This window comes from Brassica napus, chromosome C8 (genome assembly GCF_020379485.1).
Source record: "Brassica napus cultivar Da-Ae chromosome C8, Da-Ae, whole genome shotgun sequence".
Classification (NCBI taxonomy): Eukaryota; Viridiplantae; Streptophyta; class Magnoliopsida; order Brassicales; family Brassicaceae; genus Brassica; species Brassica napus.
This window is the reverse complement of record NC_063451.1, coordinates 8,505,958-8,518,482: the sequence shown is the minus strand read 5'-3', so window position 1 is coordinate 8,518,482 and position 12,525 is coordinate 8,505,958. Positions and strand designations below refer to the sequence as shown.

At 37.3% G+C, this 12,525-nt stretch overlaps 2 protein-coding genes across 2 annotated transcripts; one reads left to right on the top strand and one right to left on the bottom strand.

The window, feature by feature from the left end:
• The first annotated feature begins 2,811 nt into the window (after window positions 1-2,811).
• LOC106358323 (glycine-rich RNA-binding protein 2, mitochondrial) lies at window positions 2,812-4,069 on the top strand. The gene is made up of 5 exons (XM_013798081.3): window positions 2,812-2,932; window positions 3,177-3,302; window positions 3,394-3,462; window positions 3,542-3,648; window positions 3,744-4,069. The coding sequence occupies exons 2-5, from the start codon at window positions 3,179-3,181 to the stop codon at window positions 3,897-3,899; spliced, it is 456 nt and encodes a 151-aa protein (XP_013653535.1). The 5' UTR covers window positions 2,812-2,932; window positions 3,177-3,178; the 3' UTR covers window positions 3,900-4,069.
• A 4,207-nt stretch (window positions 4,070-8,276) lies between these two features.
• Window positions 8,277-11,663, bottom strand: LOC111210327. The gene is made up of 4 exons (XM_048766704.1): window positions 11,022-11,663; window positions 10,526-10,853; window positions 9,422-10,406; window positions 8,277-9,288 (listed from the first exon to the last, which is right to left on the bottom strand). Exons 1-4 carry the CDS (start codon window positions 11,661-11,663, stop codon window positions 8,277-8,279), a joined length of 2,967 nt encoding a protein of 988 aa, XP_048622661.1.
• Between the last annotated feature and the right edge of the window lie 862 nt (window positions 11,664-12,525).

Below are 12,525 nucleotides of genomic sequence, written 5' to 3'. Positions count from 1 at the left end.
CCAACACAATCAAGAGACAGTGAATAGAAAGTTTCATGAAGTTTTGGATGCACTTGTTCGCATGTCTCAAGATATTATAAAGTCCGGAGAAAATGAATTTCGACAAGTAAGCACCACACTCTCTTCTGATACAAGGTATTATCCTTTCTTCAGTGGTTGCATAGGAGCTCTTGATGGTACACATGTGTCAGTGCGAGTTGGATCTGACAAAAAAGAAAAGTATTGGAATTTACGAAAGCAACATCCTACCATGAACGTGCTTGCGATATGTAACTTCAGAATAGAGTTTATATATACATATGTGGGGACACCTTGAAGAGCACATGATTCGAAGATATTGACATATTGTGCACATAACGATGAATATTTTTCAACTCCTGAAGGAAAATATTTTCTCACTGATTCAGGATACCCTAATAGGAAGGGATATCTTGCTCCGTACCGTCGAGTTCGATATCATCCGCATCAATGGAGAAGGGGACAACCTACAAATGAGAATGAAATGTTTAACAAACGTCATTCTTCTTTGCGTTATGTGATTGAGCGAACTTTCGGGGTGTGGAAAGGAAAATTTGCTATTATCAGAAATCCAGCGCGATATGATCTTCAGACACAATGTAAGATTGTCGTTGAGACAATAGCGTTGCATAACTTCATACGAAAATCAACAAAAAATGATGAAGATTTTTCAGGAGTATGAAAAAACAGAAAGTGAGATGTTTGAACTTTCGGATTCTGAAGATGATGATGATGATGTTGAAGCTCAAAGAACGAGTTATGTTCCTACAGGGGATGCATATATGGTGGGTATTAGAAACAACATTGCAGAACAAATATAGAGGGGAAGAAGATAAATATTTTTATTCACGTTTTTAGTTTAAATTTAAGTTTTAAATATTTTTTAAAAATATTTTATTATTTTTAATAATTTTTAATGCTAGTTCATATTTTGTAATATTTTATATTATAAATAAATAAGATTTATTATTTTATTTTAATAAAATTTAAAAATACATTTTATTTTTCAGATCTTGTTTACAGCTCACAGCTCACGTTCACAGCTCACAGCTCCCCGCTCCTGCTTCAGCTACTCCTCCCTGCTCTGCTTTGGCAATCACGCACTAAAAGTGCATGGGTTCAAATTCAACTGTCAACAATATATTTTTTCATTTAACAAGAATTGTTTTTTTTATTTTGTTTGTTTTTGTCAAAAATAATTTTTCTTGCATACTCAATCATTCTAGCCTATTATGCAATATGAGTTTGTAAGCCCGATAAAAGTATTTGAGCAAATAAAATAGGCCGAAAGTTTAAACCGAAATATAGAGGATGATTGGAAGGAACTGTAACTTTATATTTTTGCTTTAGAAATAAAACTGTAGATTTTGTTTTGCACTTCTAAAGCACTTACCAATCGACCCCATAATTCCTCTGCAACGAATACAACCTACATTCACTAAAATTGATTCACTAAACAATGCACATGGACAACTATAGATGCATTAGTACACGGGAAAAGTGCCAATTTCGACTCCAACAATTTAGGTCGTGCCAAATACGACCCAAACAATTGATCAGTGACAAATAGGACCTCAACTCAATAATAATTCGAAAAAACTACCCCAACTTCTCAAAACGTGCTTAAATCTACATTGACTCTAACAGAAGTTAGTCAATCGTTAACAAGATAAAACAACGTCGTTTTGATATACGAGGAAAAGTGCCAATTTCGACCCCAACACTCTCAGTCGTGCCAAATAGGAACCGAAATGGTCAGTGCCAAAACCGACCTCAACTTAATTATAATTTAAGAAAAACTACCTGAACTTCTTAAAACGTAAATAAATCTACATCGACTCTAACAGAAGTTAGTCTACCGTTAACAAGATACGATCTTAAATATGTTTAAAACTTTGAATTTATTTATACAATTTTCTTATATAAATTATTTTTAATTTTTTTAATTAAGTGGACATTTTTTTATTTTTCAAAGTTAATATTATATATATTGATATTTTGTTCAAAAATGTTAAGAGGCATTTTATCTTTCCTTCACTAATATATGTTGTACAAAATATTAGACATATTAAACAATAACTAAAATATATAAAGCAATCACCAAAGTTTTAAATTGGATAAGATGAAGAAGAATAGCAGTTTATATAATGGGAATTTCAATTTGTAATAATATTTCAAAAAATTATTTTAGGCTAGTTGTTAGTGTGTTCCTTTAAAAGGATATCCCGGCACGGATTTGAGTCCTGAAATGAACATATTTAAAAAATATATATATATATATCAAAACGACGTCGTGTTAACTTGTTAACGGTTGACTAACTTTTGTTAGAGCCAATGTAGATTTAGACACGTTTTAAAAAGTTTGGGTAATTTTTCTTAAATTACAATTGAGTTGAGGTCGTTTTTGGTACTGACTATTTGTTCGAGTCCTATTTGGCACGACTGAGAGTGTTGGGGTCGAAATTGACACTTTTCCTCATATATCAAAACGACGTCGTTTTATCTTGTTAACGGTTGACTAACTTTTGTTAGAGTCAATGTAGATTTAGGCACGTTTTAAGAAATTCGGGTAGTTTTTTTGAATTATAATTGAGTTGAGGTTGTATTCGGCACTGATCAATTGTTCATGTTGTATTTGGCACGACTGAAATTGTTGGGGTCGAAATTGACAATTTTCCCTAAAATTGATTCACTAAACAATGCACGTGGACAACTATAGATGCATTAGTACACACTAGCAATATACACCTGTACGCAGATGATAATCATTTGGCCCATAAAAAATCTTTAAAAGAAAAAAATGAGATATTTAGGACCTTTGTATATATATATACACCTCTTAAACCCTATTCCTTGGCCCCTGCCTCTCTCTCTCAGTTTACCAAAACCCTAGTTTCGAAGCTTTACCACTCAGGTACCGATCTACTCCATTTTCTTCTCGATCTTCGTTTTCGTACGCCTCATAATGCTTTTGATTTGTGTCTTTCATAATATTCCCATGCCGGGACTCCGTACCCTGTGCCGATTCGTCTTTAATGGATCGGGAGCTTTTATATACACTTTCTGTCTAGCTTGAATCTAGATCTGCAAGTTTTAGGATCTTGTTATTCTCGTTGTGGAATAGGTTTTTGAGATTTGATTTGGGTTTGTGTGTGTAGAAATGGCTTTCTGCAAAAATCTCGGTGGTCTATTGAGGCAAGGTGCGGTTTCTCAGACCGGGAATGTTCCCGTTCAGTCTATGCTCGGTTCTCTCCGGTACATGTCTACCAAGCTCTTTGTCGGTGGTAAATATCTTTTCTTTGTTCTTATGAAGATCGAAATGTTTTTTTTATGTTTTGAAAATTGGTTTGACTCGTGTGGTGTTGATTGGTTCAGGTCTCTCATGGGGGACTGATGACCAGTCATTGAGAGAGGCTTTCTCCAACTTCGGTGAAGTAATCGACTGTAAGAATTGGTTGCACGTTGACGATTTTTGTTACATTGTGCAAAAGCTTACTTAATATTCTTTGTTGTTTTTGTGCAGCTAAGGTCATTGTTGATAGGGAAACCGGAAGGTCAAGGGGGTTTGGATTTGTCAATTTCTCTGATGAGAGTGCTGCTAATGCCGCAATTTCAGAGATGGACGGAAAGGTTTGTGCTTGAATGCTCAGTTAATAAACTTTCTAAATGGCACTTACTTGTGTTTTTGATGGTTTAATGCTTTTGGGTTTTTATTTTATTTTCAGGAACTGAATGGACGCAACATCCGAGTGAATGTTGCTAACGATAGACCAAGTGCTCCCCGGGCTTATGGAGGTGGTGGTGGCTATGGAGGTGGTGGTGGCGGCTACGGTGGAGGTGGTGGTGGCTATGGAGGAGGTGGTGATGGAGGCGGTTACTAAACAGAGGAGCTTCTTGTGAAAGAAGAAATTGATCTTTCTGTTTGTTTTGGACCTTCGTTTGTTTTTTTTATAATTTAAATTTAGTCTGGTGCTAGTACAAAACCTGAATGGGATTTGTTGAAACTCTAGTAGTCATTACTCTCTTATCTAAAAGACACCTTTTTCACTCAGTTTGTGTTAGCTTCAAATATTGCCCGTTGTTAACTCTCGACGAAATTTGAACTGAGAGTATGAGAAATTATCATCTATTTTAGAATTATACCCAACCCGACTTAAGATTTGTGTTCAACCATTTGATCTGACATCTAGAAAGAGCAAGGTGACGTGGTGTGAATTTTGTCTTTAGATTCAAATTTCAAAGAGAGCAAGCGGAGTCTTGGAAAAAGACGTGTATTCTTCATTTTGAATTTGCCTTTGTGAAGAGGTTCCAAAGAAATTGTCTTTTCGATATTGGATTCAAGTTCGATATATTTGAGATGGTTCCTTCCTTAGATAATTTAATAAAACAGCATTTGTTGTCTTGTCAATTAGTGAGAACCCCTGTTTGAAAACTCGGACGCCTAGCCGAGTACTCGTCCGAGTAGGCGCTAGGCGAGAGCCAACCGCCAAATCGGCTTTACAAATCGGAAAATCGTTTAAACGGTAAAAAACCCGACTAGACACTTAAAAATCGGATTTAACCGACTAGTTCCGCGTAATAATTGGACTTGCACTGACAAATTGTGGGCCTTAAAACAAAGCCCGCTTGTCTGAGAATTATTGATACTTTGTTCTTTTATTTATAAGGGACTCCAAGACCACTCTTCCTCGTTGTTAACTGATGTGAGACAAAATGTAAGTGTTTTTTTAATTTTTTTTTTAAATATTCGCGCTGATAAAACAGCATTTGTTGTCTTGTCAATTAGTGAGAACCCCTGTTTGAAAACTCGGACGCCTAGCCGAGTACTCGTCCGAGTAGGCGCTAGGCGAGAGCCAACCGCCAAATCGGCTTTACAAATCGGAAAATCGTTTAAACGGTAAAAAACCCGACTAGACACTTAAAAATCGGATTTAACCGACTAGTTCCGCGTAATAATTGGACTTGCACTGACAAATTGTGGGCCTTAAAACAAAGCCCGCTTGTCTGAGAATTATTGATACTTTGTTCTTTTATTTATAAGGGACTCCAAGACCACTCTTCCTCGTTGTTAACTGATGTGAGACAAAATGTAAGTGTTTTTTTAATTTTTTTTTTAAATATTCGCGCTGATAAAAAAAGAAGGCAAAGACATAAATTAGGGAAATCGAACCCGCTACCTCCTAGAATAACATAACCATCTCAAGCCACTGGACTATGATGTTTCGACATTTGTTTGTCTCGTATATGTGTATATATATAAGTATGTATAAAACTTTTACTATCAGATTTGTTACATAAACATATTATAAATATTTTAAATCCTATTAAAAATTAGGCCCCGATTAATCTTCGATTTTTTGATAACTCGGTAGGTCCGGGGTTGCCGCCCGATTAGCGCCTAGCGTAGTTTCGAACAGGGGTGAGAACAGCTCCATTGGACATTTCGAAGTAGCAGGCTATGGATCTGTAAGAGATACTTTTGTTCACCAGTATGTATCCGAGTGGATGGAGAATTGATTTGCTATGGATGAGCTCACTGGGTTATACAAGTTAACGCTGGCTCACGGTTTCATCAACGGAGAAGTAAAAGTGTATTATATTCATCGAAGGAATACCTTTTTTAAGAGTGCATTTCTATTTAGGACACATTCTTCACTTTTTTGACACTATAAGACGCATGTTACTGGATGGACACTTTTTTTCATAGCCAAGCTGTATTTTCGGACTAAAATGCCACTTGTTGGAAGAAGGGGTCGTTTAGGTATTCGTAGGAACCATTTGTTTTCTTTATTTTGTCTAGTTAGTGGAGACCAAACTGAATAACGTTTTTGGTTTCCTTGGATGAGTTATTAATATAGGTTTATAGATTAAAAGGACATAGTCATTTGTACTTTATTTACCCCACCATGTTTAATTCATTATTATTTTAATTTATGATATGTAAATAAAAATATAATAACCATATAGAAACCTATTTTTTTCTTCTTATTATTTTGATATTCGTATATATACTTTAATACCAAAACGTGAAGGACCACAGTTGCAAAAAATCAAATTTCGCCATTGTTGCTCTTGCTCTCTCGAGCCTAACCCAGCTCACCGACTCGTAGCAGATCAAATCGGACGACATCATTAGCTCCACAAGCCTCTCTGTTTCTACCCTTTCTCTGCTGTTACGCCTGAGATGAAAACAAAACCTCCTATATTGTTTTCTGGTGGGGATGGTTGCTTAGCTATCTTCACTTTCTTCTTTGATTTCGGTTTCGTCATCGTTACACAGAGCGATGGAAATGGGTGACGATGAGAGCAGGATAAAGGTGATGAGAGAGGAATTAGGGTTATGAGAGAAATCAAACTCGCGATGAGACCTCTGGAATCATGGAGATTACGAAATTGAAGATGAAGGAGAAGAGAGTTCGCGGAATTAGGGTTAGGAGAGAAAGGGGGAATATGGATCTGAATTTTGAAATAAAGATGGAGAGAAAATAAAGGTTCTGTTTCGAAAACTCAAAAAAATGTTTGCTTTATCGATTTATTTTTAAAAGAAAAACCATAAAACTCTTATAGTTAGTGCAGTTAGTTAGTTAGAGGGTAGGTTGGACATTGCACATGGAAAAGTGTGCCTCCAGCAGCAAAATATCTTAATAAGTAATTTGAAAGACAAAAAGTGTCCTAGAGAGAAAAAAGTTATTTTTTAAATTTATAACATATATGTTTTAGTGGTGGGCATTCGGGTATGGTTTAGATGTATTTGGGTTCTCGGGTTTAAGATTTCAACTTAATTAGGGTATTTATAAATTTTAGTAGGGTTCGATTCAGATATTGGTGGGTTTGGTTTGGGTTCGGATAACCCTTTTAAAATATAATTTTAAATTTTAAATTCATATTTACTTACGTTTATCAAATCTAAAAACAAAATAATATATAAACCTATAAATTTGAATAATGTATGCAAAATATCTAAACTTAACATAAAAATTAGTTTAGCTTGAATATTTAGATGGAAAATCAATATATATTTTTGGTGTTCTAAGTATTGTTTAGCTATTTTAGATATTTATTTTTGACTATCTATACTATTATTTGTGAAGTGATTTTTTGCAATCGAGCTCTCACGTTAAAAGTAATAGCGGTTAAAATCGATGTTATCCTTAATAAAATTTTATATTTAATTATTATATAATAAAAACAAATTTTATACTAATAATATTAGATTTTTTTAAAAAAATTAGATAATTCTTATATTGTGTTTTTATCTTAAAAAAATATTTTCTATTATAAAAGTTAAAAAAATATTTTTTTTTTTGCAATCGAGATCTCACATTAAAAGTTAGAGCTGTTAAAGTCGATGTTTCCCTTAATGAAAATTTATATTTATTTATTATTTAGTAAAATGGAATTTTATACTAATAATATTAGATTTTTTTTAAAATTAGATAATTCTTATATTGTGTTATTATATTAAAACAATATTTTCTATTATAAAAGTTAAAAAATTAAGATATAAAATAATTTATAATTAATTATTAATTAAGCAAAACATTTGTATAAAGATATTTTTAAAAATATTTTTAATATGTGAGCATATATATTTTAATGAAAAAATTGTTATATATAAGTAATTTGATGTTTGATTTAAAATTTTTGAAAAAATAAAATGTCGATTTTTGAACTAATAAAACATAAATTAATAAGTATTTGAAGAAATTATGTATGCATGTGTGGGCTAGTGTTTTGAAAGTTAATTTATGTTTTAAGTATTTTAAACAAGTTAAAGATACCTTATATATTTTGAATATTTTTTAAATATTAAATCTAAAAATATAATATATTTAAATATATAAATCTGACTGGGATCTATTTGGTTCTCTCCCGTATATATCTTTTTTTTTTTGTAAACTGGCTTTCATTAATACTAAGGAAAAATAAAAAAGATACAAACCCAATGGGCTAGTGTTTTGAAAGGCAAATGCCAGTACAACCCATACAGAGAAATAAAACCTAAAATCTCAAATTGGAACTCATATGTTGTTGTGAAGCCCAAGGGCCCAAGTTGAATATGCAGAGGAAAAGGATTCCCCTTCATCAGTTGGCAAAGAGGAGGAAGGTGGAGCGATATTTCACGATGAAGAGGATGAAGCAGGAGTTTCAATCCATCGTTGGAACATAGCAGAGGAGAGATTGGGATTTGAGACCCTGAAGCTTTGTGTTTTGTTTCTGATTTGGCGATCAATGATTGTGAAGATTGCGTCGACCGATCAAAAAACGTTGGTGTGCATGCGAGAGTTTCGCTCATTCCAAATCCAATAAAGAGCAGCCTGCCATGAGAGAAGAGTCAAGAGTCGGTCTACTTTTCGCGACGGGAGCGCTTTCATCTGCGAGACCGTTTCATCCCAGTTCCGCCTAGGAGTGATCCTGCATCTCTGCGCTATCAATGCCCAAAGATCGAAACTATAGCAGCAATCAAAATAGAGATGGTTCCTTGATTCCGAGTGCGCATTACAGAGGAGGCAAGTCGAGTCAACTTGGAGTCCCCACTGAAGCATCCTATCTTTGGTTGGACATCTATTTAAGATCATCAGCCATGAGTGGAAAGAGTGTCTTGGAATGGAGCGTGAGAACCAGATAACCGGCGCCCAGTCTTGGTCTTGTACTTCTCCAATCAAGTAAGTATAAAGCTCTCCAGTACTAAACTTCGCTTTGACCTTTCCTTGTATTTCCCACTCATAATAATCATGCTCCTCAGTTAAGACTATTGTGGTAATGAATGTGTACAACTCCAACATCGCTTCTGATCGTGCCGGAGGGAGGTGCCAATTTCCATTTCTGTTAAGAGAAGCAATGGTAGCGTGCAGAGGGATAACTAGGCGTGAGCCGGAGGGAGCCTGCAGTGAGGAGATACAGCCATCAGGGGCCCAGTTATCCAGCCAAAAACGAGCCGACTGTCCATTTCCGAGCCTCATTTTGATCAAAGGAAACACTACTGTCTTCAACTTGATGAGTTTGTTTACTAACCAAGGGTACTTGTGACTAGGCTTTATTGTCCAGTAGTTATGCAAGGAGCCATTGAGGATCACTTCCTTGAACCAAGACGCCCAAACCGAATCTTCACGGAAGAAAATTATCCATATGAGGCGCAAAGTGCAGGATCTGTTCCAAATGAGTAGGTCCTTAACGCCTAGCCCTCCCTGATCTTTGGTGAGTGTGACTTTCTCCCACGCTACCTTGGCGGAATGGTGGCCTTCTAAGTTTCCTTTCCAAAGGAAGAAACTGCACATTGAATTGATATTTTTTTATGCAGGCTTTAGGGAGTATAAAGGCAGAACACCAGAAAGTTGTAATCCCGGCTATGACAGTTTTGATGAGAAGCAGGCGTCCAACAAAAGAGAGAGTCTTGACAGACCAAGATGAGAGGCGGTTTTTAACTTGATGAAGCAGTGGTTCGCAGTTTGCCAATGAGAGTTTTTTGGAGTTTAGTGGAACTCCCAAATATCTGAAAGGAAGCGAGCCATTAACCATGCCCGTCGAAGCCTGGATGGTATTTATTTCTTGCTCTGTTAGCCCCGACGCATAGAAGCTTGTCTTTTGGAAACTGACTGCAAGACCCGATCTCAACTCAAACTCCTTTAGTACCTGTAGCACATTCTGGACAGACCTCAAAGATCCATCAATGAATATCAGTAAGTCATTTGCAAAAGATAAATGGGTAAGTTTCATTGCATCACATTTATCATGATAGTTTATCCTTTCATTTGCAGCTGCTTGATTCAACATCATCGATAGACAGTTCATAGCCATGACAAAGAGGTAAGGAGATAGTGGATCTCCTTGTCTGAGCCCGCGCTTTCCCTTAAAATAACCATTAACCATACCATTATACCCCACCATGAAACTGGTTGTGCATATGCAGGCTTTGATCCAGGAAAAGAACTTTAGCGGCAGTTGAAGCCCCTGGAGACAGGACAGGAGGAAATCCCAAGAGAGAGTGTCAAACGCCTTAGCGATATCCACTTTAATGGTAGTTCTCTTTTCTCCTTTATTCTTGTGATACCCGTTGACCAATTCACTAGCTAGAGTAGTATTCTCTACAAGTAATCTGTCCTTCACAAAAGCAGTTTGACTAGGAAGGATTAGATTAGGTACGATGGGTTTGAGTCGAGCCACTAGTAGCCTTGAGATAACCTTATACACCGTATTCAAGCAGGATATTGGCCGGTATTCTGTGATGTTGCTTGCTCCTGGAAACTTCGGAACAAGAGAGAGGATAGTTGCATTTGCCGCTGCAGGTAGAAAAGAGGCTGCAAAGAAATGTTGAACTGAAGCAACGACCTCTTCCCCTAGAATGTCCCAGCTTGCTTTGAAGAAACCAGAGGTAAGTCCATCAGGGCCTGGTGCCTTGTTAGGATTGAGTTTAAAAAACTGTTTTTTGATCTCTGAGGCTGACGGAATGATTAACATCTGTTCTGCTTGCAGTAGAGAGACTCTGAAATCCGTTAGAAGAGCAAACCAGGAAGGGGGGAGTTGATTTGCTGCGAGATATTGTTCTGAGGACCTAGGACAGACTGGAAATGCATGATGGCCAGTTGACTCATCTCGATAGGATCGGTGATCAGAATTCCTGCATCTGTGATGAAGAGACGGATCGCATTGTAGCTTGCACGGACCTGACACATTCGATGGAAGTAAGTGGTATTTAGGTCTCCCTCAGCTAGCCAGTTTATTCTTGATTTTTGTCTGAAGAAACATTCTTCAATTTGCCTCAGGAAGATCCATCGATCGTGTAAGTCTTTCTCCTCCTGAAACAGTTGTGGCGTTGGGTTCTGAAGGGCCTGTACCTGCGCAGTTTGCAACAAAATGTAAGATTCTTTAACTCTCTCTTGAATTTTTGAAAAGTTATCTCTGTTTAGGATTTTCAAATCTGTTTTTATGAGTTTGAGCTTCCAACAAAGTTGAGTGAGAGTCCAGCAGTTGCTTCCGGCCCGAGACCATGCGTCGAGAACTACCGAGGTGAACTCCGGGTGTTTGGTTAGATAATTTTGGAATTTAAAAGGCTGGGTTCCTGCTTTGGGTAGTTGAACGGCTAGATCTAGGAGGCAGGGTGCATGGTCAGAGATAGACGGAGGTAGGAAGGTAGCTACAGCATGAGGGTAGGCTGAGATTGTGTTGCAGTTAACAAGCAGCCTGTCTAGCTTCTTTGCTATTGGCATGTCTTGCCGGTTGTTTGTCCACGTATGGCCAGGACCGTTATATCTCAGATCGAAAAGACCATTCTGCAGCAGACAGTCTTGGAATTGGTACATTTGAGTGTCTTGGGCATCCACAGAGTGTGAAGAGTGCTCTGTTGGCATAATGATTTGGTTGAAATCCCCACCAACAACCCATCGATTATGTTGTAGATCATAAGTGTCATGGAGATACATCAGTTCAGCCCAGAGATCTGACCGGTCAGCAGACAGGTTTGATGCGTACACAGCCGAGTAGTAGAGTGGCTCAGAATTTGGTAATTCTATGATGCTTGTGATGCTTTGACTACTCTGGTGGAGAACACGGAGTTTAATGGGATGTTTCCAGAGTAGTATAATCCTTCCATCCTCATCAGATTGGTGGTTGGAGTGAAAGTTCCATCTTGGGCATAGCTTGGTCATCAATGGCAACAGAGAGAGTTCCTTTACATGAGATTCTAGAATAGCACCGAATATAGGTTTATGAAATAAAAGCCAGTTTACAAAAGTTCGATGTTTATCCGGGTCATTTAGACCTCGGATGTTCCAAAAAAAAAGTTTTACACTCATTGGGGAGGTAAAAGAGGATCACCAATGGAAAACTGGGAATCAGGTAACAAAAGAATAGAGTTAGAATCAGAGGGGAGGTGTTGGTTAGACGAGGTTAATCCCAAGAAGTTTTGAGAGGCTGGTTGAGATAGAAAAGAGAGAGATAAAACAGGATCAGTGTTTTTTTTGGGTAAAGGGGTTTGGGTTTGTGGTCAGGGAGGGTGAGAAAGTTGGGGATGATCTGGATCGCTTTAGAGATGGTCTAGGAGGGGGATCAGGAGAGACTGGTGAGCTAGTTGAGATGGAAACTTGGGGGGGTCAATTAACATTTGGTCTTGGTTAGTGACAGGTGGAGCTAAAGGGCTAGAAGGGATAGGATTATTTAACAAAGGAATAGATGAGTCATTTAAGGCTTGAAACGAGTTTGACAATTCTGACTTCTTTTTTACATAAATTTGCTGCAGGTTTTTGGAGGGAAAAGGTTTAGAAGGCGAGAGGAAGGCGTCTGAAGGCTGTTTCTGATGGCTAGGGGTTCTAGCAGAGGGAGATTTTGGATTGGGGACAGTCGGGGCTGGTGTGTTATGGGAAGGGTTTGAGGTTTTGGTTTTTGAGGAAGGTTTTTTAGTAACAGGGGGTGGATTTGGAGGAGCATAGTCTGAGGGGAGCTGGAGACAGTTACAAACTATATGGCCTAGTTCATGGCAATGCGAGCAAGTCGGAGGCGTCCAAGGATAAT